The sequence below is a fragment of the Penicillium oxalicum genome, chromosome II (genome assembly GCF_001723175.1).
Source record: "Penicillium oxalicum strain HP7-1 chromosome II, whole genome shotgun sequence".
NCBI lineage: Eukaryota > Fungi > Ascomycota > Eurotiomycetes > Eurotiales > Aspergillaceae > Penicillium > Penicillium oxalicum.
In genome coordinates, this window is record NC_064651.1 from 2741453 (window position 1) to 2769128 (window position 27676).

Sequence of the window (27676 nt, forward strand, 5' to 3'; positions counted from 1 at the left end):
TGCAGTGAAGTGAACTGATTGTTATCTGACTCGTGCAGAATGATCTTCTCTCCTCCTTCCTACTGTAGCTGGTCCTCTTGCCCCTCGGCTCGTTGCCGCCTCGGACGACCGACGGTGGTATCATACACTAATCTCATTGAATGGGAGAGATACACACCGACAATCATCAGCAACGTTCAAAACCCACCATCTCCCTAGAAAGATGCGCCTCATCTTGAGGCTTGAAACCCATAGACCGTGAGTCGGTCCGTTCGTCGGGACTGTTCACACCGTACCGACCTACGTCTGCCCTCGTGAGGCGTGACTTGAAGATCCGGATTAATCTCCGAAGGCACTGCTCTTGCGGCGTGATATGAGTGGAGCATAGATATGCAGCTAGCTGGGCACTAACACTATCGCGTGATAGCGCGCCCTTTAGGGTCCTCGTGCGAGAGAGGATTTGGAGTCGGATGAGTATGATCACCCCGCTTCAGTAGCGTGGAGATCCAGAATTCTGCTTCTCCATTCCTTCGGGCGTCCTGTTCTTGGCGGACCAACGGCGTGGAGTACGACCAGCATGATTACCTCGATTGCGGTCTGACCAGGGGCAGCAGGTCGGAGTCCGAGCCAACAGACTGCGCATATAAAGTGATCACAGCCCCCCTCCCCGGCCAAGATGCAGCTTTGGAAGAGATCTACCAGGGCCCAAGTCAATATCAGCACCACGGTCGAGTCACGATGCATTTCTCGATTCGCGTTGCGCTCTCTGCGCTCTGTGCCTCGGCCGCTCAAGCAGCCATTGCCCCCAAGCCGGTCCCTCCCCCAGCGGTCGATGCCTCCCATGCGATTCAGGGCGCGGCCACCTTTCAGCAGCTCATTGACCACAAGAACCCAAGCTTGGGAACCTTCTCTCAGCGCTACTGGTGGAGCTCCGAATGGTGGGCTGGCGAGGGCTCTCCGGTACGAGACACCTCTCCTCCCAGGGTCTAGTCCTCGCAAACATACTCATTCGATTCCGTGCTAGGTGATTCTCTTCACTCCCGGTGAAGAAGCTGCAGATCAGTACACGGGATACCTGACCAACAAGACTCTCACTGGTCGGTATGCCCAGGAAGTCAAGGGTGCCGTGGTGATGATTGAACGTATGAGACTCCTTTTCGCTTCCTCTCCTCGAGGCTTGCCAAAGTTGGTGCGGGCTGACATGATCTCGAATGACCAGACCGATACTGGGGAGACTCGTCGCCCTACAAAGAGTTGACCACCGAGAACCTGCAAGCTCTGACCTTGGAGAACTCGATTGCGGATCTCAACTACTTTGCGCGAAATGTTAAGCTGCCCTTCGATACCAACAGCAGCAGCAACGCCCAGAATGCGGTAAGAACTCTCAAGCCACGCCGGCACAATCAAGCAATGCTCTGACCATATGTCTGCGATCAACAGCCCTGGGTCATGAGTGGAGGTTCCTACAGCGGTGCCCTCGCTGCCTGGACCGAGTCCACTGCCCCCGGAACCTTCTGGGCTTACCACGCATCCAGTGCCCCTGTTGAGGCCATCTATGACTACGTGAGTGCTCCGACTACACCTCAATGCGGCGGAGACGTGTCTAATATGGCAATTCTTGAAGTGGCAATACTTCTCCCCCGTTCAGCAGGGTATGCCCCAGAACTGCAGCCGCGATGTGAGCCGGGTCATCGACCACATTGACAAGATCTACCGGTCTGGAAGCGAGAAAAAGATGCAAGAACTGAAGGAGATGTTTGGTCTCGGTGACATCGAGCACTTTGACGACTTTGCCAGGTAAGCATGCAGTCAAACGAGGCCTCAAGTTTCGGATGCTTACATATATACGATCCCTAGTGCCCTCGAGAACGGACCGTGGTTGTGGCAGTCAAACACTTTCTACACCGGCTACTCTAAATTCTTCCAGTTCTGCGATTACGTCGAGGTAAGTCTCAGGATAAGAACCGAATAGGACTCGCGGGACTCGTTCGATCTGACGTTTTGCAATCCGAACAGAACGTGGATAGCGGAAACGGCAAGCTTCCCGGCCACAATGGTGTTGGTTTGAAGAAGGCACTTGCCGGTTACGCCAAGTGGTTCAAGACTGAGTATCTTCCTGGATGTGAGTTGATGACCTGGCACAAAAAAAACTTTTTTTTGGCTCATCCATCGCTAATGACGGCCTCAGCCTGTGCCAATTACGGTTACTGGTCTGACCCCATGACTACCGACTGCTTCAACACCTACAACGCCTCCAGCCCCATCTTCACCGACGTCTCTGTGAACAACACTGTGGACCGCCAATGGCAGTGGTTCCTGTGTAACGAGCCCCTCTTCTACTGGCAAGAGTATGTTGTCTCTTCCCTCTTCTCCCTCTCGCAAACCAATTACCTAGCCCTATCGTGACTCGGCACATATTAACATGATCCGTGCAGTGGTGCCCCCTCCCACGTCGATACTCTAGTTTCCCGCTCCGTCAATGCCGAGTACTGGCAGCGTCAGTGCTCACTCTACTTCCCTGAAGTCAATGGCTTCACTTTCGGTAGCTCCAAGGGCAAGAAAGCCGATGCTGTCAACCACAAGACGAAGGGTTGGGATCTGACCGACACAACCCGACTTATCTGGGCCAACGGGTACGACCGCTCCTTCTTTCCCATCTGATTATCCTCCTTCGATAATTCCAAAAAAAACCGAAAAAGAAAAACAAAAACCACGGCCAATGCTGACATACTCTGCAGAGAATTCGATCCCTGGCGAACCTCCGGCATGTCCTCCGAATACCGCCCCGGCGGCCCTCTCAAGTCACGCCCCTCTGCCCCATTGAACATCATCCCGGGCGGTTTCCACTGCTCGGACCTGATTCTCAAGAACGGTGCTGCGAACGCGGGCGTGCAGAAGGTCATCGATGCTGAAGTGGCTCAGATTAAGACCTGGGTTGCGGAGTATTACAAGAAATGATGAACATGAAAGGAAAATGAAAAGGAAAATTCGACCAAGAGGATACATGAGCCATGAATGCACCGTCTCTCTTTGTTTTCCACCCCTCGTGTATGATGATCATCCGAGTCAACTTCACTGTCCGGATATTTGGGGGGAAGAGAAAAAGAAATTGGCGGGAGGTCTAATATTACGGGTCACAATGCACGAGGAATTTTACTGAAATGGTATTTGTTGACCTCAATTTTTGAACTTATCTGTAGACAATTGGATACATAGGTAATCTACGCATGATCGTGTACATAGACAACCACCAGAGGGCCTTTGCGATCCAGCATCGATAGCTCACGACCACTCGTGATCTTTCTCATATGTATGGCTTTGATTGTCCATTCGTTCAACATGACTTGAAGAAGATGAGAATCTAGACCATGTTGACGACCTAAAAGGTGGAGAAAATCTTCAACTTAGCCGCAGATATAATAATGCATACACACACGCCGTTTGATGCTTGGCAAATCGCTCATGTTCCCTTTTGGAAACGCCGCGTCATGGTTAAAAAATGCTAATCGTAGGTTTCAAAAAAAAAAAACGCCAATTGAAATAAAAGAAGAAGGCTGGTGTGGGCCGACTTTTTCAAGTCAGGTCTACTATGCAAACGTGAGCAAAGCGCTTCTTTTGAGTGGTCCCGGCGCGCAAAGCAGACTGTGATGAGATATCCCTCGTCACGGCTGCGGAATCTGGATCGATTTCCCAGAATCCATTGAGTGCTACAACATTTTCGACGTAGTCTCTTTTCGATCCAAGTGTGGATTGAGATTTTTTGGCATCTGGAGTGACCTCGGACGGTCCGGTTTGGGTGTTGCGACAATACCCGTTCGGTCTCGAAGCGGATGGCGTGATCTCTTCCTTCCGCTTAACAGTCTCATCCATGGCCGATGAAAGTGACTTCAAAGCGCTAGCCTGTCTGAATGGCCGATTACGGTCCAAGTGTCGCTTCTGTGATTTCGAATCGGGAGAGCAGCCGAGGGTCGAGTCACGAGTGTATTTTCCATCGTGCACTTCTGATAGTGACAAGGCTTGGATGGAATGTTGGAGGTGATCAACATTCAAAAAAGCCCGTTTCCTCTCAGATGTCACACAAGAGGCGGTCTGAGCCTTGGATTTGGACTTTATGGATGAGCAGGTAAATTCTTCTGCCGTGGCCCCTCCACTGGTTGAAGCTCGGGACTCTGAAACCGACTTGGAGCCATTTGTGGACAACCTCGCCGTGTCTACGAAGCCTTGACATTCGATTGAGGATCCCGCACGTGGCGAAGTACGTGAGCCATCGAGCTTAACTGAACCGCCTGCGGTTGCTCCGACTCCTACTCGAGTCGTCGTTTGTGATTCTTGGGGTGTTGGGTTGCGCTTCACTCTTGATGCTCGTGATTTAGTAGTTAGCGAGGAGAAGTGGCTAGCCAGCGCGTCCACGCCGCAAGAAGAGTGAAGCATATGGACCGAGTTTTCTTGTTGGGGGTACGTACTCGGCGTAATGGAACCGTCTTCAAGGTCAACGAATACGGCAGACGAGGAGGATTCGCGAGAAAAGGCTGCCTGTTCCTTTGCGGATACACTTTCCAGCATCATGGACTTTTTGGAAGTGAAAAGTTCGGATCTCTCCTTGGTGAGCGTGCCGTATTTCAGAATACTCCCGCGTTTCATCGCCGGGTCGATGACGCCCTTCTTCTTCAGGGCTGGTTTACGGCTTGACGACTTTTTGGGAGCGGCGGCCTTTCGAGCCTTCTCGGCTTGCTCAGCCTCCCATCTTTGAACGACGGCGGGAAGTCCGAGCCTGACCACAGACTCTAGCACCCAAATCTTCTGAACGTCGTACACATCGTAACGCTTGGTCGCTCTTGGCTTTGCGGTTGTGGCTGATTGCGCATTGTCCGCAGCAGGCTCTGCTTCGTCCTCCTCGCCCTCCGCTTGATCCAGGTCCTGCGCAGAGCTTGCTACAGGTATAGACGGGGGAGGATTGGGCTCTTCGGCCATCAAATCGAGACCGACCACGTCGATGGGGAGCATATCAACTTGAAATTCAGTCATTCCATCGGTGCCGAAGCTGGCACGGGTTTTATAGACTTTTTGAAGCCACGTGATATCGCATTTGGGCGCAAGTGAGCAAGGTAGATGAGCCTTGACTGGTCTCTGGCGGCGAAGCCTGTACGACACTAGGGGCTCTGCCAGATTCTTAATAACCTTCCTAGCACCTGATCGGTACTTCCAATCCAAGTTCTCAGCAGCAAAGCTTCGAATTGCGAGTGGATCGATCTCGAGATCCCATGCGTGCTTCAGCCGATCTCGTAGAATAGCCATTTCTTCCTCACTGGAGACTTTGGGCCTCGCGTAGTATTCTAGGATAGCAGGATCGGGGAAAGTATCTGGGATGCGAACCGCGGGGTGTTTTCTTGCAAAATACCCACTCTCGTTGGACTCCAGTTCGTGCTGAAGTCGTTCTCGCCACTCCCCGAGCTCAGCCTCAAAGCTTGGTGAACCAGAAGCGACCATCTGAAGGAGGTCCTCGCCGAATCCAGCTTTGGCAATCTCCGCAGACGTACCTGGACCGCATTTCTCCACGCCCGAAGGCAAATAATCGCCTCCGCTGAGCATAGCGAAGAGGATCATGCCCGCTCTGTCAAGAGGCACGTTCGATACATATCCCTGACAGTCTGAATAGTAACAGGTCACATGGGTAGCTCCGGATGACCCGCTACCGCTTTCGTTTGAAAAATTCATCATGGTGAACGTCGAGCCAAACATCAAGGCATCTACATCGTTGCTAATCACAGCGTCAACGATGCCTGCCTGCTGTAGCCGGGCGCATTCTGCCTCTGCCTCTCCCGGGGCCTCATGCCATGGGAATCTGAAGCGCTCGATAAGATCTTTCGAACGCTGAATGATCGGCAAATTCCCGGACCCGCGCGAAACTGCCTTCCCCCGTTTGAAGGGTGGTTTGTGACGGCCATCGTAGACGAAGAGCGGGTGGATCGGAAGAGCGAGAATTTTCAATAAACGAAAATAGAGGGTGCGCAATTCGGGATTTTTGCCGCCGCGCGAAGCTTGGACCTGGAAGAGCCAGATGGAAATGTCGACGGCAATTCGAATTGGTCTTGCATTGCGTTCCAAATGCGACCCAGCCAACTTGGCCAAGGAGACCCGCTCCCCGACACCAATGGCATTGATGAGCCTGCACGGATTAGCCAAACATGATTCAGAATAGAAGATTTCATATGGAGACCGGATTATGGCTGCTGGCTGTTTCCAGCGCCGAGATCACAGCTGGTCATGGTCATGTCGTTTTGGATTGACCAGATGAGTCGCAAATAGATACGTACCCTGGAATACCCATGGATATCTGATTGGGCTTGGGCAAGCCACTGAGCAATTCTGAAGCATGGACAGGGCCATCCAGGGCTCAGAGAAACTGTTGCGGGTGTGGAGCTTGGATCGGAGAGTAAACAAACCCTCCAAGTCGGTGGACGATCACGAGCCGCCGAGCACCTTCTCCGATTCGGCATTCTGCCCAGTGAGCTTTCACCGCTTCCTCCCCTTCAGTAGCCTGGCATTCATCACTTGCTTCATTTTAAACACAGTTCTACACAGGCTCACTCACTTGACTTGCTGCAAGTTGATGACAACGTTTGCAATTTGCATATCCATTGATTGATTTATGAGCTTGAGAGAGCCTGACACAAATACCTTGGTCTCTTTTTGAAGGGACCGTCTAGACCAAGTTCCAGTAGTATACTAAACTCTAGTAAGTATACACTGCAGGCTTGTAGTTGGGAGCTCACACGAACGGCCCGAAGAAGGATCCGTCCCTGGAGGCTCCACCGCGCTCGTGCCGCAAGAAGCTCCGCAACATCTCAAACGAATCTACCTTTCACGAGTTGATTTCAGCGCTATGACAGTCTGCTCACGGTAGACCGCTCAATGCAAGGCAGCTCTTCGAACATCGCATGGCGGGTTGCCAATGACTGATTAGCGACCACAACATTTGTTTGTTTTCGGAGAACCCAAAAAGAGAGATCGTCTAATTCACCGGGAAAGGAGCTTGCGGCGTAGGCGCGCAGGTTACGTAGCTCCAATCGACGAGCGAGAACAGGATCATCATGTCAGTCTCATCAAGCTTGCGATCCTCGCAGACAGTTCGGCCGTCTTCGCCTCACACCCCTCAGCAGCCACCTGCCCGATCGGCCAATACTTCCTTCGCAAGCACGACGTCTGCTGGCTCATCATTTCGGAACGAGGAGGATGCGATCATCTTTGAAATAGGTGCAAGATGGCTACGAGCGGGGTTCGAGGGAAGTGGGACACCCACCTGTACCGTGAGTTTCGGCCCCGAGGAGTCGCGAAGAGTAGGAGACTATCGCGGTTGGATTGCAGGCGCCGTGGAGACGGGACTTCTGGCGCAACCTGTCGACGCCGAGGATTGGGTGCGGGACTACGAGATATGGCGGCCGAACCTTCGGGATGTGGATTTGGACCTGCTGGAAGACAAGATTGAGCGACTCTTCCGCGAAACGTACAACAAATACCTTCTCACAGACGCTGGCTCGTCTCGGCTGGTTCTTACTCTTCCTTCACTCATGCCGCATCCGCTGCTTTCATCGCTTCTATCTACGCTATTCAACCGCTGGCGGTTTCCTACCATCACCTTGCTTCCCAGTGCAGCCATGTCGGCAACCGCTGCGGGGCTGCGGTCTGCCTTGGTGATCGACCTCGGATGGGCAGAGACTACAGTGACCGGACTCTATGAGTACAGGGAAATCACGGCCAAACGAAGTGTCCGGGCGATGAAATGCCTGCAACAAGAGATGGGCCGCTGCCTGACTCGTCTAGCATCCGAGGAATCGCCTCATCAAAGCAACAGCGGGGACATCTCGGTGGGATTCGCCTATTGCGAAGAGATCCTCACGCGATTTGCTTGGTGCAGGCCGCATACAGGAGCAGAAGACGACGCAGTGCGTGAAACACGACTAGTGTCGATCCCATCCCCCATGAACCCCGGGGAAGAGTTTTTAGAAGTGCCCTTTTCCCGCCTTGCCGACCCCGTGGATACGGTGCTCTTTGCAAAGGACATGGCGGAAACGGATTTGGACGATGAGGAAAAGCCGATTCCGCTGCTTGTTTACCATACTCTTCTGGCCTTGCCGCCTGACGCACGCGGGATCTGCATGTCGCGTATTGTCTTCGTTGGCGGCGGATCTCGTATCCCAGGCGTGCGAAGGAGAGTTCTCCAGGAGCTGAATTTGCTTATCAAGCAGCATGGATGGAGTCCGGTTCGGGGTAAAGCTCTTGAACGACAACGGGAACGATTGGAGAAGCTACGGATATCACCTCGAACGAGTCCACAGCCACAGATGCCGCCAGCTGATCCGCCCGAAGAAGATGCTTCGGATCCCCCAAAGCCGCACCCATCGCAAGAGGAGCCCGAGATCGACTTTGTAGAGCAGAAGCTCCGCCGACAGAACAAAGAAACACATGTACCAGTTCACGGAATCGTGAGAGAGATTGAGTCTCTGGGGGCCTGGGCCGGTGCCAGCCTGGTGACCAGCCTGAAATTGCGAGGGATGGTCGAGATTGAGCGAGAAAAGTTCCTGCAGCACGGACTCGCTGGCGCCAGTCGCGAATCTGAACCCGTCGTTCCTGATCGTCGATCCGGCTTGAAGGCGGGAGATCGATCTAGTTGGACACTGGCCGGTTGGGCGTGATGATTGTACTTGATAGACCAGCGAATATGTGCTTGAAAAGATACCCCCATTTTACGTGGAATGAGTCGCTTCTGTACAGACTTGCCATCTTCTGCAAGAGCAGCTCGCCCTACTAGTTTAAGATCAAGATTGAAATTACGCCAGTGACTCTTGTGAGACGGCCACGGTCAGCTTAATTCGAGGCTGACTGTGGACTGTCAAGGAATTCGTAATTTCTCCAAGTATGCAAAAGAATAGTGAGGCAGCTTTGACAAGCTGCACCGCGCAGTGTGCCAGGGCACGTCTGATAGTGTCTGATCCTTGACACATATAGTTTCCACAGATGGCCAGTACGACAGCAACACCATGAACCCTCATACAACAGAGGAGCTTTCCCCGGTAATCGGCAAGACGCTTCCATGTGGCAAAGGCTTCGGCTGAAATTGTGGGGATCCGAGGGACCAGCGTGTGCGGGGAAAAGCTTGGACATGAATAGCTAGAAGATGACCAGGGGTATTTACAACCAGTCGATCCAGTCGAAAGAGGTCTTTTCAATCTATATCAAAGCTATACTTGAACAAAGACAGAGAGAAAAAGAAGGAAAGTCAAGTCAAAAACTCGATTACATTGAGTCACTTTTCCACTTCACGACATCCCAACCTAGATCAATATGACCGACGTTCCAACTTTCCAGAATCTCTCCCTCGAGAGATTCGACAATGTCTTCGTTTTGACCATGCAAAAGCCTCCAGAGAATCGACTGAACTCTCAGTACTGTCAAGAGATGATCCGCGCCTATCGTACGGCAGAGAGGCTCCTCGGCCCCAATTCCGAGGGCGCCGTGATAACACAAGGCCACGATGCCAAATTCTGGTGCACTGTTTGTCCTTCACTCATATGCAACTCCCCTGGCAGATTTTGGTTCGAGATAAAACTAACAAACATCTCCAAGGGACTTGAATTAGATGAATCAGACACCAATCCATTCGCCAACACGGATGGGTTCTACCCGGTCCGTAGTATCACCAGACATAAGCTCGCTGCCGCCACCTGGCAGACGTGATCAATAGGTTTCTTTTTTTTTTTTTAAAAAAAAAGTGCTGACTTCAGTATGCATGTATAACCGCAGCTAATCCACACCATTCTCGATTTCCCATTTCCAACCATCGCTCTCCTGACCGGCCATACATTTGGAGGTGCTTGTCCTCTTGCGCTGGCACACGACTATCGCGTGATGAATGCCCGCCGTGGTTTCATCTCCATGCCACCGGTGAACCTGGGGCTGCACTTTGATGGAATTGGTTCTCTGCCGAGATTGAAGCTGCGACCACAGGTTGCGCGCAAGATGCTTCTCGAGGCTCATCGATGGACTGGCTCAGAAGCGCTGGAAGATGGGATTGTGGATGCGATTGCTGAGCCGGAGAAGATGCTCGATGTTGCGTTGGAGCTTGGTAATAAGGTGGCTCCCAAGGCAAAGATGGGGTATGTGTTTACCCTTGGAAGTTCGACTCCTCGAAGCAAATGGCCTAATCTTTTATCTTTTTTTACTAATGGATGGGATGAAATGTGCAGTGTATATGCCCTGCTGCGACATGAGCTTTGGGGAGATGCAATCGAGAAATTCCAGCGGATTAGTTACGTTCATGGTCGAATGACGAGTGCTCCCGCCAAGGCTAAGATATAGCCCGGTAGGACGGTGTGACCAGGTCAGAGGGTCATGATAGATTTTTTCATCGACAGGTGGATGTTGTCTCTATTTATGAGTCGAGAATACAGTGTCTGAAAAGATTGATTCAAGGATCTAATTCGTCACAAGAACTCGCTCACCATAATCTGCGCATAAAATCTCGCCTGTGTCTTAGATTTTCGCCTTCCAGCCGCCACTCTCCCACACTTGCACGTCAGGCAGGTTGCGATAATGTGGTGGAAAGTAGATAGGGCCAAGAACTTTCTTTTGCACCTTTGCAGTACCTGACTTGGGTAACTCGTCCTCGACAACCCGCAGGATGGTGGGCATTCTGTAACTAGTCAGCTTGTCCCGGAGATCCTGTCTCAATCTCTCCAGCGTAAGGGATCTCCCAATACCGTGCGAACCCTTCTTCAGACTGATTGTAGCCGCGACTCTTTGTCCGAATTCTTCGTCTTCTACGCCGACCACCATCACCTCTGCGACATAGTCAAGTCCGAGGATCTCTCGCTCCACATCCAGTGCGGAGATCTTGTAGCCCCCCGACTTGATGATGTCGACCGAGGCGCGGCCGAGGATGAAATAATAAGGGCCTTCTCGGCGGGCAATATCCCCGGACCTAAAGTAACCATCTTTCGTGTGAGCTTCGATGGTGGCCTTTTCATCGTGAAGATATCTACTTGTAGAAGAAGAGCAAAAACGAACAATTGGTCAGCAATCAGATTGAAGTGGTGAGCGGGCACGGTAAGACTGACTTTGAGAACATATAGGGACATTTCACAAGTAAATGACCGTCCGCCTCGAGTCGGAGAGAAACCGACTCGACGACTCGACCCACACTGTTGCGCGGAGTATGCGACGGATCCAAGTCTGTCTTGATGACTGCACCAAACTCCGTCGCTCCATATCGCGTGAGAATGGGAGATTGTCGAAGAGTCTCCCAGAAGTCTTGAACAGGACCGGGAAGTGCGGATGAGCCGCAGAGCATGGTGCGGATGTTGCGCGCACCAGAAATGAACTCATCACATTCCCTTGATGATTTCTGAGAGATCACTTCTTCGTAGTATCGCATCATTCGCATGTAAATGGTTGGTACAGCTGAAAAAAAGGACAAGCCTCCACGACGCCAACGCTCCCACGTCCATACGGTATCGAAGCTGCCGCTTCGAAATTCGATGCAGGCGCCGGCAATGATGAAGGGAAGGAACGTCAATCCTACTCCAGAGACGTGGTGAACGGGTAGAACATGCAGAACGACATCCTGCTCAGTGATGTGGTAAAAGTCCGCATCTGCCTCTGCATTACCGGTTAACCAGGTACGTCGCTGGACGGCACCCTTGGGGGGACCCGTGGTTCCTGATGTGAAGATCACGGCACTTGCACCATTCATATCAAGCATTCGGTTTGAGGAGACGACAATCTCGTCGGCTGGAGTGGCGTGTGAGGCAAAGCAAGAGGCAATTGGCGCGAGACAGGGAATGTGGAAGTTTCGTGTCTCCCCTAGTGATCGGATGGTGGATTGGCCAAGGGATGCATTTATTTCCCCAACCAACAGAGCCACGCACTGAGCCTTGTGGAGGAAGTATGATGCTTCTTCCACCGGAATTGCAGAGGCTATTATAGGATCAATATCACCAAGCTTATCCATATACACCAATGCGCGGCCATGGTGTCAGCATAGAAGCACTCACCTAGCGGAACAACCGCCGCCCCCAGAGCAAGAATCGCAATAAATCCAACGGTGTACTCATACCCCCCCGGAGCTAGTAGTCCAATATAGATCTCTTTATCTTCGGATAACTGTTGCAAGGTCTCTGGCTTGAGATTCCTTTTCAGCTCCTCTCGCAGCACAAGTGCATCCGACATCAAATCCTGGTATGATTTCTCCAAGCCTGCATTGACATCTCGAATGGCTATGCGTGCAGGCTTTCGCTGTGCATAGCGCAGTAATTTATGAAAGAAGGGTAGATTGGGAAGCACCTGTCGTCCCGTATGCGTAGGGACATAGTCGGTTCGATCTCCCATTGTCCGATGGTCTAGCAAGCAGCAAGATTGAGCGACGTTGAGCTTGGCAAGATGTGAAATCCAGACTCTAGACTCAAACGAGAGTCTCGGAGAGAGAGAGAGAGAGAGTTTGTATAATCCTCGAATTCACCTTGACTTCAGCGCCAGATTCTCCCATTTTGGCCCTCTCGTGCATGCTCAATTCTCGTCTGCGAGAGAAATACCCCGCATTCTGCTCTTTTGCCGAAGACGAGCAACTCCAACTCGATTGCTGTCTCCTCCACTTTCTCCAAATGGACCCCCGCATCCAGACGATCGACGGCAACTCGGCACTCATGTTGGCATGGGTAGTTGGGCCACGAAAGCGGCGAGAGCGACTCTGATGGGAGAAGCATATCTGGATCACGGACTGAATATGCTCAGACACCATGTCCAGCTCCTGCAAATCTTGACCTTCTGCGGATCATCTTCACAGCGCTGTCAATACCATCGTAATGCCAGATTTTACTCACGCTCTTCGTCCCAGCCAGCCAGACGGACCGATGACCCTTACCTTTGAGCGCCACCAGTCCGACGTACCCGTACAACAATTGAGTCAGCACTTATTTTCGACAGATGGCTTCCTTGAACGACAAGCACGTATTCTCCCCCTGCTGGAAAATGAGCCATTGCTCTCAAAAGAGAAACAGCAACACCTCTCCCGTGTAGAACGCTTCAAGCTCGCGTTAGCAAGAGCAAAACTTCTCCGGCGAATGGCTGACAAGCACCAGTGGAGCGATGACGACTACAAAATGGCCCAGTACCTGGTGGACGATGTATCGCCGTACTTTCTCCAGACGGAGATGTTCGTGACGACGGTTCGCGAACAGGCAAGTGAAAAGCAACGTGACTACTGGTTGCCACTGATTGAATCCTGGAGAATCGTCGGTGCTTATGCGCAGACGGAGCTGGGTCATGGTAGTAATGTGCGTGGACTTGAGTGCCAGGCTCGTTGGGATCCAAGCACGAGGGAGTTCATTCTTCACAGTCCTTCGCTCACGTCCAGTAAATGGTGGAATGGCAGCTTGGGTCGCGTGGCTAATCATGCGATTGTGGTTGCGCAACTACTGCTGCCAAAAGCAGGTGGAAACGAAGAATATATTTCTTACGGGCCTCATCCTTTCGTCGTTCAAGTCCGGGACTTGAAATCGAACAAACCACTGCCGGGCGTAGTCATTGGAGATATTGGGCCCAAGTATGGATACGCGACCATGGACAACGCCTACGTGTTGTTTGATCAGTTCAGGTGAGACTACGAGAGTGTGTCGGAAAGAGGACCCCCTAACTTGATGCTGGGCTCCGCATCCGACCGATGCGAATTTAAACTGTGTAGTGACTGAATAAGTGTTTATCAACAGAATTCCTCATTCGGCCATGCTATCCCGCTATTCTAGCGTTGATCCTGACTCTGGAGAATACACCAAACCAGAGCAACCGGCAGCGGTGTATGGCTCTCTCACGTACGCCCGTGCCAAGATTGTTCGGCACGCGAGGCTGGTGCTTGCCCGCGCAGTCACAGTTGCGGTTCGATATACTGTCATTCGAAGACAATTCCGCGATCGAGACGGTAGTGGCACCGAACAGGAAATGTCGGTTCTTGACTACCCGACGGTACAAATCCGGATTCTCCCCTTATTGGCGACGACGTTTGCATTGCACTATACTGGTCTGGCCATGCAAAATGTCTACCACGCCGCGAGAAAAGATATCGAGAGTGGTCAATACAAGTCTCTGAGCTATATGCATAGCATGTCTTCAGGGTTGAAAAGCCTGTGCACGATGCTTGCCGCGGACGGTATCGAAACCTGCAGACGGGCAATGGGTGGCCATGGGTTCGGTGGAGGAAGTGGTCTGATTCAGTTGAACAATGACTATCTCTCCAAGCCCACCGTCGAAGGGGACAATTGGATGATCACGCAACAGCTCGCCGCCTATTTGATCAAGAAGATGGCTGCGGCGGTCGAATCAATCGACACAACCGGAGAGGATGAAGTGGACGCTCGTTTCAAGGCATTTATCAGCAAGAGAAGACAGACCAGGTCATCCACGTCACACAGCCTTAATTTACGCAACGACCACGATATCGTAAAGGGCTTTGAAGACCGAGCCACGATTTTGGTAGGAGGACCAGACTCAATTCTGGAATACAAGCAATCTTCACGGGAATAATTTCAGAAATAGGCTAACTATTAGCACAGGTATTTGAAGCGTACGAACTACGCATAATCAAAAAACAAAAATGGAACAAACTGCTTATTCAGCTTCACAAATTAAGCAAAGGTGAGATGGCACACGGCAACTTCCAGCCCTAGTTAAACCTGTACAAGCGACTAAAACATCTTGTCCCAAGCTCAATCCCAATTGATCCTCGTCACTACATTCTTCGACGCTCTATCTGCCGAGACGAGCCTCGAAGACTCGGCAAAATCGAAATTGTGGGATCTTTACCGACTATTCGCTCTCACGACGATGGAGAACGAGGCTTATGAGTGTGAGTATCAAAATTGAACCGAGCCCAACTACCGCCAAATCTGGAAAAGGAGAAATGTCATTCTTTTCTTCTGACTCCTTTTCTACTGTTCATCTCGACATAGTTTTCCGCTGCGGAGCCATTTCCCAGTCTGATCTCAATGCTATCCCATCTCGGATAGAAGAGCTCATGGGACGAATCCGTCCGCATGCTGTGAATCTCGTTGATTCTTGGAAAATACCAGATTATCTACTGGATAGGTAACTCAATCTCATACCCTATTCTTTCCTTTTCCTTTCTCTCTGTTTCTGTTCCATGACCAAAATATCCGGTCGAATCTCATGACTGATTGGGAGGTCTGATACCTTAGTGCTCTTGGACGATGGGACGGACGAGTCTACGAAGATCTTTTCCATCGAGCTCATCGTCTGAATCCGCTCAATAACATCACTTTTAATCCAAACTGCTGGGAGGAAGAAATTGTGATGGGAACCGGTGAGACGGGACGCGATATCCTGGCTAAACTGTGACCTGCGCTGGTAGGCATGTTCACTTATGACAGACTCGGTCGTTTTTCTTTTGAAAAGTCAGTAGTAATATCTATACGGGGCCTTCCGTTGAATGAGCTGGTCAAAGCTTTGCATGGTTGCACGGGCACATTGTAGACTTCGCAGCGGTTGACGGGAATAGTATGGTAAGGCTCATGTGGTTCTCAGATTTTTGCGCTTCCTGCCTGTGTGGTTGCGGCTTGGTCAATATTCAGATCCTGCGTAGTGTTGGCACGCGCCGTGACTCCTTGAAGTGGGCGTGTTGATTTTTTTTTTGGATCGCGAGGAAGTCATTGGTAGGTAGTAATAGTCTCGGTGCTGCCCAGAGATAAGTCTTGGATTTTTGGAATTCGGCGAAAAGGGTTCATTTGCAGAAATAATTTTCGAATTTAACATTATGATCATTGACCCGGCTGCTGAGACTAATTATGTACAGTACATTGAGCAGACCTCATTACGCCGCCTATAGGCAGCCTATTCGGCGAGCAAGGGGGAGGATAAATTCACGACGAAGCCACGGCTGCCTGGGATGTATGGCAAAAGGCTCCGGGGAGCATCTCCGCTCCAGCCTTCCAGTTGACCAAGTCACCCGCTTTAAAAGGTACCAAACTGGTAAGTGGCAAAGTTGACGACCGGGCCATCCTCGGGACCAGCAATCTGGTAACCGCGACGACCCCACTGAGGCTGGTTGATACCGTCAATCCAGTCCTCGGTCTCGAACACAAGACAGCCGTACTTGTTGACGCTGGTGGCACCTCGTGTCCGTCTTGGTCCTTGTTGCGCTTGGCCTGGGTCTGCTTGGTCTTGATTGATCCATTCTGACCGTTGCAGGAGTAGACCTGCATGGCAGCCTGGTTGGTGGCGATCTCCAAAGAGATACCGGTGCGCTCGGAAGCCACGCGAACGGTGGGGACCACAGAGTCCTGAGCCGCGTAGGCCGCGGGGCGGTCCACGATCCAGCAGGTGTCGTAACCAGTGCAGTCGGTACCACACAGACCAGTGGTCTTGTCAATGTCCTTGCCGACGAGCTTGGGCTGGGTAAAGTCCAGCGCGCCATCGTAAGCAGTGGACACCTCACCGATCTCTCCAGTGGGGATGAGAATTCCGTCACCCTCAATGAAGCGAGTTGACAGAGGGAGTTGCAGGGTGGTGTCATTCAGGACGGTAGGCTCCTTGAACGCATTCAAGTTCCAGTAGAGGTGGTTGGCAAGCATGATGGGGGTCTTCTTGGTGAGTGCCAATGATACGAGCTTAGTCGTCAGCTGGGGCAGACCCATGGGGTTCTCAAGAGACTTGTGAGTGGAGACGGTGTATGTCGCATGCGAGATGACATCGCCAGGGAAGTTCTCAAAGCCCTGATCGTACAGAGTAAAGGTGATGGACGACTCGGTATGCGCCGTCACGGTCCAATTGCGCCTATCGTAACCGATGAAACCGCCGTGAAGAGTGTCGTGACCGCCATTCTCGTTCTCCGGAATCTGGTACTTTTCTCCGTCAATCGTGAAAGTGCCGTTCTTGATGCGGTTCGCATAGCGACCGACAACCGCACCGAAGAAGGTGCGATTGGTCTGGCTGTCGTGAAGGTAGTCCTTCGGGTCGTCGTAGCCGACGAGGACATCCTGAGTCTTTCCGTGACGATCGGGGACCAGCAGGGAGGTCAGAACCGCGCCGTACGGGATCAGCGTGGCCGTGATGTTCTCCGACTTGATGGTGTACTTCTTGAAGTGCTCATCGGTTGTGCTAGCAGCGGAGGAGGAGACAGGGGCGGGAGAGGGTGCCGCATGGGTGAGAGCAGGCAGGCCGTAGAGGGCCGCCGTCAAGTATGACTTGAAATGCATCTTGATTGCCAGGAAAAGAGGGATTGTCAGGAACAAAGAGCAATAAAGGAAGAGGATCCGGGGAGTGATTCGCGTGGGACACAGGAATGAGCGGATGCAGCCGAGGGGTGGGCTGCGCATTTTATGGGTGTTGAGAGCTGCTTTCCGGTTCGAGTAATCATCGTCATGTGTCGCCTACCTCTGTGTCTCTCTCCGCATGGCTGGACGCTAGGGGGAGCTGGGGGGAGGAGCGGGGATTGCTTGCAAGCTTCAAGAAACCGGGGTATGCGCATGGACGGGTCGGTTGAGACTAGCGCATAGTACGCTTCTGAATTAACCGACAGCGGTGACGGAAAGCAGCCCCCAGGTCGCAAGCGAGGACAGAAAGGACCACGCGACGTCTCTCGGACGGAGAGACCTACGATAGGCAATTGCTAGACGGAGATATGACTGAGGTGTAATAGATTAGTAGATACGAGACGGCTGCTTCCTCCAGCTGAGTCCGGCACGGAGGATGTCTCAAACCCTCAATGGGGACAGCTGCCAGTGCGGTTCTCGATCCCGGAGAGAAGAAAGCAAACCACAGCAACGTGAGCCGGCGAGGCGGTACGGAAAGCGGAGATATGCAGCGCACTAGTCCTTTTTCGGAATGGCCTTCAAGCCCTCGTCGTAAGGTCTGGTGAATTCGAGAGATCCTGTTGGACACAATTGAACAAATGCGGAGAGTGGCTTCTCTCGCATGGCTGAAGTCGGTCCTGTTGGATCGTCAATAAGCTCCATGAGGCGTATTTGGATCAGACGGTTAAAATGGTCCCTGAACTTGTTCCGAGTCCAACCGTGGGGGGGTCGAGCATGAGCGGTAAAACTCCGGCGGGGATTTGGGAGCTGGCCTTGTTCTACCAGCCACCATTAGGAAAGGATCGACTTGCATTACCTTGGTCTAGGGTTGATGTCAAAGACCAGATGAGGTCGAGTCAAATGGATTGTCCCCGTTCAGATGCCTCTGATCGAGCCTCATTCATCCTGCCCAATGTCGCTTGGCTCTTTGATGTACCCCAGAGATCTGATTTCTTTGGCTTTCAGCGGTCTTGCAACGCTGGATGCGCAATACCTCATTTGGGCCTGCCAGCAATGAGATCGGGGAATACCAATTCCCTCGGTGTTTCCGTACCTTTGGGGCCTGGCCCGGTTAAAGGCCCACCCGCATGCGGAGAACAAGGTTCAGACAGAATCCGGGGCAACCGTTGCTTAGTTGCTATGTCTGATCGCTTCCGTGCCCGGTTGTGTCAATTTCGAGCATTGGCCCGGACATCTAACGGCGTCGAGACCCTTCTTCGGACACCCGAAGGTGAAAGCACAGGCTTGCATATCAGCCGCGCCCTTGAATCGCAATATGACACTCCGTGTCGTATCCCACCTAGGTTTGGCGCCTCTGGATGTCGGTTGAATTCCTCGAAGCTATGGACAGCTTTCAGCGAAAATTGTAGCCGAGCAAGAAGAGGCTGAATGATATCGTCAGCGCTAATGGACCGTATGAAGCTAACATCTTTCGATGATGGTACCCTCGGCTCATCACTCTTCCATTTATTCGGTAAGATGTCCAGCCGAAGGCAGAGCATTCGGGGCTCTAGTGCGAGACCCTGGCGCGGTGACTGAAATGGAAGAATAACCAGCCGTATCGAGGCAGACAAGGTGTCTTGTATATACCACAGACCCCATCGGAGACTAATCTAGATGATTGCTGAATTGCTGTTTGTGAGATAGAGCGCGCTCGCCTTATAGGGCACGAACTGGGACCATATCGAGAGAAGATAGATGATCTTATCAGGCTTGTTGATGGATCGCCAGCGCATGGCATTAAGATCGGCGTCTCCCTGCGGGTCAAGAGCGACACGGTGCATACCAGGCTGCAGGAACCCATCTCCGGACTAGCTAACCTAGAACAAGGTTGATCGTTCTTCCGTTGCCAAGAGCGCGAGCTGAACAGCGCTCGACACCAGCGCGTCCGTACATGTAGGAGACTTCGGGATGTGTTCCACATATTTCACTTGGGCAATCAAAGATTCTGTCTCTGGATATGCCGTGTTGTACATGTCCCGATTTGGGGGACTGTGTATTTTCACCAAGTCTCTGATCTTCTTCATCGTCAGCGAGGCAAATCTCATGAGACGATCCGCAATTACGAACTTTATAACCGATTTCCAAACTTCTGAACCCTGATTTTGGCAGGTCTGTAAGTTCATTCGGCTTTCTGGCCCTAGTGCAATGTGAGACTTTCAGTGATGGTAGGGACGGCACTAGCTTTGAGGGGAAAATCCACCTTGCGGGGCGGACCGTTAATCATCGAGGGCCGACAGATATGATGCAGAAGCAAAGACCAGTCCATCTGAGTGATCAAAGCAAGATGTGACAATGGCGCTCCCGCGACTCGTCACGGAACCAGAGCAAGGAGCTGCAAAAAGTCATCAGATCAGCACATGTCAACCCTCTGATGCAGATATTCATAGCAAGATCTACCTTGTTAAATTTTAATGCAGTCTTGATTCGGCGCCCAATCCTACAGCTGAGCCTTTCCGCATTTGCCCCAAGATCTTGCAATGCCTGACCAACTGACCGCATCTGCATCAAGTGTGACACCCATGAGTGCAATTCTCGACTTCCTCCGCGCTCAGACTTTCAGTACATCTGGAGCTCAACCCAGGCTCGGAAACTTTTGTCCGGCCTTACAGGGGTCTTGGTTGTCCTGCCTGTCAGGTCCGGGGAGGAAATGAGACATCGAAAAAAAGAAAATAATGTTTCAGGGAAACATCTAGAATGACGGCCATCATTCTCGGATCTTTTTGAACATGGCGCACAACGCAGAGACGCACTGATCATACGATCAACTTGCGAAGAACACTGCATAAAATTACGGCGTCGCTCTTAAGCATCTACTACATGTAATAGACCCACCATGACTGCATGGAGGTCCAATCCACCTTTCCACAGAGTAACATCTATTCTAGTCCTTGTTGATCACTCTAAATTCGAGAGACTTGTCATGAGTCATCTCATGGGCAGTAGTCATGCATCTGCCTGGTCATGTCAGCGGCCAGGAAATTATAGCAGCAAAGCTGAATCAAAGGCCTGCATTCTGTCCATATCTTTACTTGGGTCTCTATTCGCAAACACCTACTTCGATGGAATGGCCCCCCATTTACGGCGGTCAGGATCCCACGAAGGGTACAGGCTTGACACACAACAGATTTCCTGGATTTCCTGATCCAAGCAGATCGGGAATTTTTCCGTGACCACCTGCAAGTATGCGAAACTTGATCATGCTTGTGTTTGTCTGATCACCTAGATGCAGTCAGACCTAGGTAAGGGAATGACCCTTGCAACAATAGCCCCCAGTCTCTCGTGAGACGCTCGAGAGGAAATGTCAATCGAAGGGCTCTGGCCAGCACCAATGACTCTCAGAGGGGCGAATCCTGCATGAAAGTGCCCCGGTCCACAACATCTCAACGTTGCATGATCTAGCGGTGGAACGCCAAACCGGACTACCATTCCAGAGCCGACGACCTTAAACCCGACTCATGTGTAGGAGGTGACTATCTTCGCTATGATGCATAGTCAGCTCAGCAGAAAAGGTATAAATCTCCTCCAAACCCACCCAAAAGTTCGTGGACCAAACAGGCTCACAGTGCGGAAATTACCAACAGGCAGACAACCAGAGACGCTCCTTCCTCAAGATCGGAAGTAATCACGAGCACGTGAGACTTGTCTGTTGTCACACACATAATCGTCCCCTCCAACTTCTCCCGTTCAAAAATGTGGCCACAACTCCTCCTCCGTGCAGTATTTCTCGCAATGGTCTTCGGCGCGTGTGCTAAAGCCCTTTCTCCTCGATCGGCCATCCACGGGGACGATCTTGACCGCTACGATGCCTTCATGTCAAATCTACATGACTCCCAGTTCCTTGACATGTACCTTGAAAACAGTCAAGTGAAGATCGACGTTTATGTCCATCCATCGAATGAGTTGACTCTCTCTGAGCACTTTGCTCCAAGTGATGTTGCCCATCAATACTTTGCACAGGAGGCTCAGCGTGCGCAAGAGGTCCTCCAGTCAGCATCAGCCCCCGAAGAATCGGTCCACGAATCGGAGGCCGAAAGAAAAGCGAAAACCTGCCCTCGTACTAACACTGTGTTGGAGCGAGAGGCGTCTGCGCTAGACACCCGTCGTTCTCGATGTTTCCAATTCTGTGGCAGTATCCGCCACTGTCACAGAAATACCGGATGTCCTCACTGTTACGCCGTCCGACAAGGGTGTCTCTGGCAGAAGTGGTGCCGCTAATGGCTTGACCTTACTCATTCGTCGCCAAACCTGAATTATGCCTCCTGCAAAGTCCCACGACAGGGGCTCTTTTTACGTATCGCTTGGAAAGCACAACAATCACGACGAAGACCCGGCGCCAGTTGACCTACCCAGTCTTTGACGGCATTCCAACCAATGAGCCATGTTAACACGCATCAATTATGAAGTTTGGCCTCTAGGAGAGCCTTCAAGCACACGGTCCTTTCAGATTATCGTTGGCCTCAGACAATTACAAATGAAGTCGTATTGATTACGATCAACAAATCTTGACTTGAAAATTAGTAGGCAGATAATAATGTTAGAAAGCCAAGCACGATCACCTACCTAAAAGTGCCTTTTCTCTCATTTCTTCTCGTCACGCTAATTGCCTAAGAGACTCTTTGTGATAGACTTACCAAACCCGAACCAACCATTTCGAGTGAGGCATCAAACCGAAAACCCAAGGTTGCTTGAAGATAAATGGAGCTCGTGGTGACAGAAATCTCTTATGTTTCCTGGCAAATGCCTGATCTCATCAATCATGGAGAGCGGCTCCGAGCATCGCCACCGTGATGAGTCCAACTGTACGTCACTCCGCCGGTCGAAAATTTGTCGTTCAAAGGATGAGGATTTCAACCAGACCCAATTTTGACCAAGTAATAAGTTTTCAAATCTACATCCTGTGCCGCTTATATGAGATCCAATCTTGTCTTGTAAACATGCTTGAAAATGAAACCATCTCCGTCGACCGTGCCTCTGTCGATCCAAGATGGGATAAGCTCTTTCGAGAGATTGAAGAAAAGTTTCGACAGTCTCATCTCGCTCCTGAAAAGTGGTACCTCACAACACTTGGAGCCATTGTGCCAAGCTCAGAGCCTCAAATGACTGGTCAATTGTACTTGTATCTACTAAGCCAAACAAAGTACAGGACGGAAGAGGAGCGGAAAGCCCTTACGCTTCGCTTTCATGAGGGCATTCTCAAGACGATCGCTCTACTAGGTATTCCAAAGCCAGCGGAGGCGATCATCTCAATCTCCAACCTGGAGCCCGAGGAAAACGTGAATTTACCAGTCAGTCGGGAGCATTGGCAGTCTGGTCCTGAGAACCACGCTCGGGGAATCGACTGGCTTCAAAAGGTATATGCTCAGAATACACCGGCTCTTTTGCAGATGTTCAGGAAGCACCGCGACTTCGCAGATGCTCTGAGCGACATCGCCTACGGGCTGTACCTGTCCGACCGTCAAATATTGGATGATGTGGATACGGAGTTAATCGCCTTGTCCGCCGTGATGGGTCAAAATCTTCCGCGAATGACATACTGGCATATTAGAGGTAGTCGGCGAATCGGAATCTCGAAAGAAGATGTCCAGATGCTCTGTGATTGTGTGCATGCTGTCGCCAATCTTTGCGGAACCGAATTGAATCGAGTTCGTGAAGTGCAAGTTCAAGAGGAAGAGTTGTGAAATCTACAACTTCAGCGTCCATGATTATGAACTCTCAGCACAAGCAAGAAGTCCAAGAAGACTGTTAGTGCTGACACAGTGGGTTGATGGATGTCCCCATCATCGTACAAGTTCTAGGGCCCCGTAATATAAGTAAAAGCGATGATCGGTTGCACTCTGTTTAGTCAGTTGTCAACAGAAGCTTCAGCCCCAATGGATCCACTACCGGGAGCTACAGCTGAAGGTTTCCACCTGACCCGTGACCAGCGACGATTACATAATTTTGCATCTCCACTCAGACTGGCTTCAACGGTGGGCACCGACTCGTGCCGCTTTGGGAGACTTGTTTACGCCATTGCCCCGCGGTGTTTTGGGTGCATGTGTACATAATCCGGACCCCCGTCGAGATTTGACCCTCGACAGCATTCCACAGGGCCACCGCCCGTTCAGCTTTGTTGCGGAGCGCGAGTCTCGCATCCCCCTCGACGGAATCCGCGATGTCCATTACGTCGCGCAGCCAAAGCTCCTCCCCCGATATTCTAGGCCCCCCCGGCGATGCCGAGTATCTGATCTCGTCACCGATCAAACCCTTCACGGGTCGCCAGAGCTGGCTATCTCCAGCGGTCGTGAAACGCCAGAGGACCCCGGCAAAGCGGCGACGCATGACCTTGAGCCCCACGAGAAGCGCGCACTCCATCCGGTTCGACGATGTCCTCCTGCCCGGATCGCCTGCAATGAAACTTGACGGATATCAAAAGTCGCTTTCGCCGGAAAAGCTTTTGGGACAAGAAGGGAATGTCAGTCCATGGCGTATCAGAGTGACTTTGGAAGCGACACAGGATGGAGATGATACCGGGCACTCAAGCGCGTCGCGAAAGCGACCGAGACCAACAACCGTCACGACAATGGTTCCGTTGAAGGATGAAGGCAGTCCGATGAGACCGGGGACTCCAGCGACGCGACGAATTCGCATGCGCGACTCGGAATCACAACCACAGAATGGCTCGCCGTGGCCCAGAAGTCCCGGAAATACGCCGGGTCTGCTTGGCGCGACGCCGAAAAGGAGATCTGGGCGGCCGCGCAAGAACATACCCAGACCCCAATTTCAATCAACTACAATCCTTTCTAACCAGCAAGAAGCCGAAACATCTCCAGTGTTGGAGCCCACGCCGCGAAACTACAGCCCGATGGATATTACAACTGATGTCAGCGCCAACCCCAACCGAACATGGAGCCCCATGAACTTGTCCGCGGATGGAGACTACGAGAGCGCTCCTCTCACGACGAACGAGTTGTCAACTGAATATGTAGATATTTCCACGACGACAAATACACATGCACAGCAGGATGCCAGGCCTCGTGAATACGGCAGGCTCTCATACGATACTCCAATCATTAGCGCAACTGAACATCATTTTCTGGGCGACGACGAGGACATTCACTCCACACCGTCAAAGATTCCAACTCCAACCCGGGAAAGACTGGGCTCAGCCTCGCTATCTTCCCATCTCGCAGGTGGCACCATCTCTCCCCGCACATATCCGACCCCAACTCCAACCTCGTCGCTGGCCGACGAAGACACTCAAACCCGAGAGCAAGCCACAGATGCTCGTGATAGCCCGCCGCCGACTGATGCCGTGCATGAACGTCAAGAGCAGCCCTCAATGGACCCGACGGACGAACATGAAGAGTTTGATTCTATAATGGAAAGTGAAGGATTCACCATGGTTTCTCTTGACACTTTGCCTTCGGCCAAGCAATATGGCATAGGCTCAAGTGCGAAGCCCAATTCTGACTTTGGCGGCGCGCAGGATTCGGGTCGTATTGGAGACCGGTTGAAGCGAAAACTTCCCGGGCGGATCGAAAGCTTACGAGGCGATGGGCATACTACAAAAAGACCGAGTCCACTGAGCAAGGCCTTTACTTCCAGGCAGATCAGTCCCAAGAACGATTTACTAGAAGTGGAATCAGCGACAAGACGGCAGCAATCATCCGAAGTGGCGTATCCAGTCCTTCCAGAGATGAGGGCGACAAAGAAAGCGCTTGGTGAGGCTTGGAGTAAACCTCATATCAGTCTTCCCAGGATTGTTCGTGTGGGTATTGCTCTTCGGGGTGTCTTTGAACCCGGAGAAGCCGGCTTCCCCGAAAGACAGAATGCGAGTCGAAAGCGACGCCTCGAGAATGTGTTCAGCAGCTTCGATGCCCACATGCAGCGGGAGTTGCGAGCTGGTCTTGGCTTTGCGCAAGAGCTTGCTATGCGTCTAGGATCAACAGCCGAGAACCAGCCGGAGGCTGTTGACACGAGTGAGGATGACATGTCTCTACAAGGGAAAGATGAGCAACAGTACCCCTACCAGGCAGGTCAAATGGGGCAAAGGCAAGACTCTTTGGAATGGGACGATGTATCAGCGGAAGAGGACGTGCAAGAAGAAGAGATTCAAAGCGACAATGAACCCATGATCATGCCTAGTGTTTCTCAGCAATTCGTTTCTCCGCAAGGCCAGACTGCTGTGGCAAGAGCCTCACGAGAGCGTGAATGGCAGCGAGAGCGGGAGCAGGTCAGGCGCCAGGCTCGAGATGCGATGAACTCGGAGAGGCTCATCAGCATCGAGAGTGATGAGGCGATGGCACAAGAGCAACCTTTGGGGCAATTCAATGGTGTGGAACAACGATCTGGAACGCCCTTGAGCGAGCAGTCCTTCAACGAGGAGCCCTATAATGAGCACGCTGAAGGCTTGGGTGAAGTTCCAGCTTCGAGTCCGGTACAGCCTATCAATCATGGTGTAAATCCATCGATTGAGGGCGCTGCATACGAAGATGAGAGCGGCGATGACGACGATATATGGCGCCCGGAGATTTCCCATTCGAAGCTTTCAAAAGCGCCAATTTCACATACAACACAAGAGCAACAACCTGTCATTGGGGAAGCTGACTTTGACGATGAGGACGACGATGCTGGAGACATCTGGCAGCAGGAAGCCCGAGATCAAAGTAATATTTCTCATCACTCCGATAAGCAGGCCCAGGCAGACACTGTTCAAAGGTCTCCTGCTCTCTGGCAGGCAGCTGACCAGCGTCAATCAGCTCACGAAGATCGCTCAAGTTCGTCGCCTGTATACGTGAATATTGAGCATCGCGATGGAACGCATCCTGTGCCTACTCATATTCGAAAACTGCGCGATCAAAATGTCGACCTCTCCGCTCTTCTCGCGGATGAAGAGACTCCGAATCGAGCTCGATACTACAATGGCACAAGCACGCCAAGAGAGATGCTGAATCGCCGATTAGCAGCTCCTCTTCAATCGGCAATGAAATCTGCGTCTTCTGCGCGCAAGACTGGCCAACGAGTTCGCCTACAGCCTATGCCTCAGTCCAGCCCCCAAATTGGGTCAGACGCTGAGCTCAGCTACTCCCCTGCTTTCAAGCCCAATGTTCCGCGACAGGACCAGAGTCGCGAGCACACGGAAGGCTTTGATGCGGACTTCGAACCTGATGGCGAGGAGACTGCCCGCGATGGACCTGCTGCAGCTGCGACACCAAGGCCTGTGCGTCATCCTAACCAAAGTGCAGAGGAATCAACGTGGTTTCAGCGAATTACAAGTCTTACTCCCAGGTGGCTTAAAGCACCAGATCAGGATGGGGATGATAGCTCCAGTTCAATCGCAGCATCTGAAGACGATCCTGACTCAGAATTTGACCAGAGAGATGACCGAATTGGGACGGCCAATGCCGAATCTGCCCAAACCCTTGGCAAGCCGGCTGATCAGCTGCCTCTTTCAGACCGTTCAAGCCAATCGCCGTCACGATTCCTGGAAGATTCGGCCAGTCCACCGCCGAAGAGTCTCGGCGATCCTACACATCCCGCGAAATCCAGTGGGCCACGTGCCCCCACGCATGATGCCCGTGGAACTTCTCAAGGCAGCGAACCACGTGTTGCTCCAGAAAGTGTGCATGTCAAGGGCGACTACGGAAAAGGCCATTCAGATGAAGCTCTGCATGCTGAAAGTCGACAGAAGAGACGATCTAGACCCCTCCCCACGTTCGGATACTTCTCCGATGAACACTATGAAGCCCTCCGACGTCTTTACCAATTGGCGAAGCGCGCACCGGAACGCTTCCCGTATCACGAGGCTGCAGGGCGCGTCGAGATCATCGGAGATTGGATCTGGACCTCAGATGGCCTCCATGGAGTTCCCATCACCGAACTCCAGTTTGCGATTATAGACCGCTTTGTACATGATCTGTCCCGTGCGGATGCTGACTATGGGGGAAGTGGGCGTGTTGAGTGGACCGAGGCCGAACTGCATCGAAGACTGATCAGTATCATCATTGGCGAGCAGATTCGAGAGAATCAAAAATCCAAGACGACCCGAGCAGGATCTGTGGATCTGTGGCGCTGAACTCCTGGGTTCTGAGTATTATACCTGTATAGCCCTCGGTTTGCTATTCTGAACATTTGCCAGAGTCCACGGCAATGTCGGCTCGAACACCGGTCTATTGGGTGCGATTACTTTCTTCAACCTTTTCCCTTGTCATGCACTTATTGCTAGTTTCTTTTTCTTTCTTTTGTCCTGTTCTCTTCTCTTGCGCTGCTCATGATTCCCACACGGTTTATTGCATATTTTCTCTGGCTCTTGAGAATTTTCCGCCTTGTTTAAGAGACTTTTTTTTTGTATCCAGATG

General features: G+C 51.8%; 11 protein-coding genes across 11 annotated transcripts; 8 read left to right on the forward strand and 3 right to left on the reverse strand.

Annotated features, from left to right (window-relative positions):
* Positions 1-717: 717 nt before the first annotated feature.
* On the forward strand, positions 718-2937 carry POX_b02836 (uncharacterized protein; the record flags this gene model as incomplete). The annotated part of the gene is made up of 10 exons (XM_050111744.1): positions 718-939; positions 1004-1121; positions 1199-1353; positions 1420-1542; positions 1604-1776; positions 1837-1924; positions 1996-2101; positions 2168-2327; positions 2415-2612; positions 2718-2937. The coding sequence occupies 10 exons, from the start codon at positions 718-720 to the stop codon at positions 2935-2937; spliced, it is 1563 nt and encodes a 520-aa protein (XP_049972090.1).
* Positions 2938-3552: 615 nt separating this feature from the next.
* Positions 3553-6307, reverse strand: POX_b02837 (uncharacterized protein; the record flags this gene model as incomplete). The annotated part of the gene is made up of 2 exons (XM_050111745.1): positions 3553-6145; positions 6294-6307. 2 exons carry the CDS (start codon positions 6305-6307, stop codon positions 3553-3555), a joined length of 2607 nt encoding a protein of 868 aa, XP_049972091.1.
* A 763-nt stretch (positions 6308-7070) lies between these two features.
* POX_b02838 (uncharacterized protein) lies at positions 7071-8672 on the forward strand (the record flags this gene model as incomplete). Its single annotated transcript, XM_050111746.1, has 1 exon — positions 7071-8672. The coding sequence occupies one exon, from the start codon at positions 7071-7073 to the stop codon at positions 8670-8672; it is 1602 nt and encodes a 533-aa protein (XP_049972092.1).
* A 649-nt stretch (positions 8673-9321) lies between these two features.
* POX_b02839 (uncharacterized protein) lies at positions 9322-10335 on the forward strand (the record flags this gene model as incomplete). The annotated part of the gene is made up of 4 exons (XM_050111747.1): positions 9322-9531; positions 9604-9663; positions 9781-10133; positions 10224-10335. The coding sequence occupies 4 exons, from the start codon at positions 9322-9324 to the stop codon at positions 10333-10335; spliced, it is 735 nt and encodes a 244-aa protein (XP_049972093.1).
* A 174-nt stretch (positions 10336-10509) lies between these two features.
* POX_b02840 (uncharacterized protein) lies at positions 10510-12363 on the reverse strand (the record flags this gene model as incomplete). Its single annotated transcript, XM_050111748.1, has 3 exons — positions 10510-11014; positions 11094-11952; positions 12030-12363. 3 exons carry the CDS (start codon positions 12361-12363, stop codon positions 10510-10512), a joined length of 1698 nt encoding a protein of 565 aa, XP_049972094.1.
* A 473-nt stretch (positions 12364-12836) lies between these two features.
* Positions 12837-15381, forward strand: POX_b02841 (uncharacterized protein; the record flags this gene model as incomplete). The annotated part of the gene is made up of 6 exons (XM_050111749.1): positions 12837-13627; positions 13740-14499; positions 14580-14661; positions 14732-14872; positions 14976-15111; positions 15222-15381. The coding sequence occupies 6 exons, from the start codon at positions 12837-12839 to the stop codon at positions 15379-15381; spliced, it is 2070 nt and encodes a 689-aa protein (XP_049972095.1).
* Positions 15382-15993: 612 nt separating this feature from the next.
* POX_b02842 (putative aldose 1-epimerase) lies at positions 15994-17237 on the reverse strand (the record flags this gene model as incomplete). Its single annotated transcript, XM_050111750.1, has 2 exons — positions 15994-16083; positions 16155-17237. 2 exons carry the CDS (start codon positions 17235-17237, stop codon positions 15994-15996), a joined length of 1173 nt encoding a protein of 390 aa, XP_049972096.1.
* A 786-nt stretch (positions 17238-18023) lies between these two features.
* POX_b02843 (uncharacterized protein) lies at positions 18024-18722 on the forward strand (the record flags this gene model as incomplete). The annotated part of the gene is made up of 1 exon (XM_050111751.1): positions 18024-18722. The coding sequence occupies one exon, from the start codon at positions 18024-18026 to the stop codon at positions 18720-18722; it is 699 nt and encodes a 232-aa protein (XP_049972097.1).
* A 2304-nt stretch (positions 18723-21026) lies between these two features.
* On the forward strand, positions 21027-21551 carry POX_b02844 (uncharacterized protein; the record flags this gene model as incomplete). Its single annotated transcript, XM_050111752.1, has 1 exon — positions 21027-21551. One exon carries the CDS (start codon positions 21027-21029, stop codon positions 21549-21551), a length of 525 nt encoding a protein of 174 aa, XP_049972098.1.
* Positions 21552-22270: 719 nt separating this feature from the next.
* POX_b02845 (uncharacterized protein) lies at positions 22271-23014 on the forward strand (the record flags this gene model as incomplete). The annotated part of the gene is made up of 1 exon (XM_050111753.1): positions 22271-23014. One exon carries the CDS (start codon positions 22271-22273, stop codon positions 23012-23014), a length of 744 nt encoding a protein of 247 aa, XP_049972099.1.
* Positions 23015-23490: 476 nt separating this feature from the next.
* POX_b02846 (uncharacterized protein) lies at positions 23491-27393 on the forward strand (the record flags this gene model as incomplete). The annotated part of the gene is made up of 1 exon (XM_050111754.1): positions 23491-27393. The coding sequence occupies one exon, from the start codon at positions 23491-23493 to the stop codon at positions 27391-27393; it is 3903 nt and encodes a 1300-aa protein (XP_049972100.1).
* Between the last annotated feature and the right edge of the window lie 283 nt (positions 27394-27676).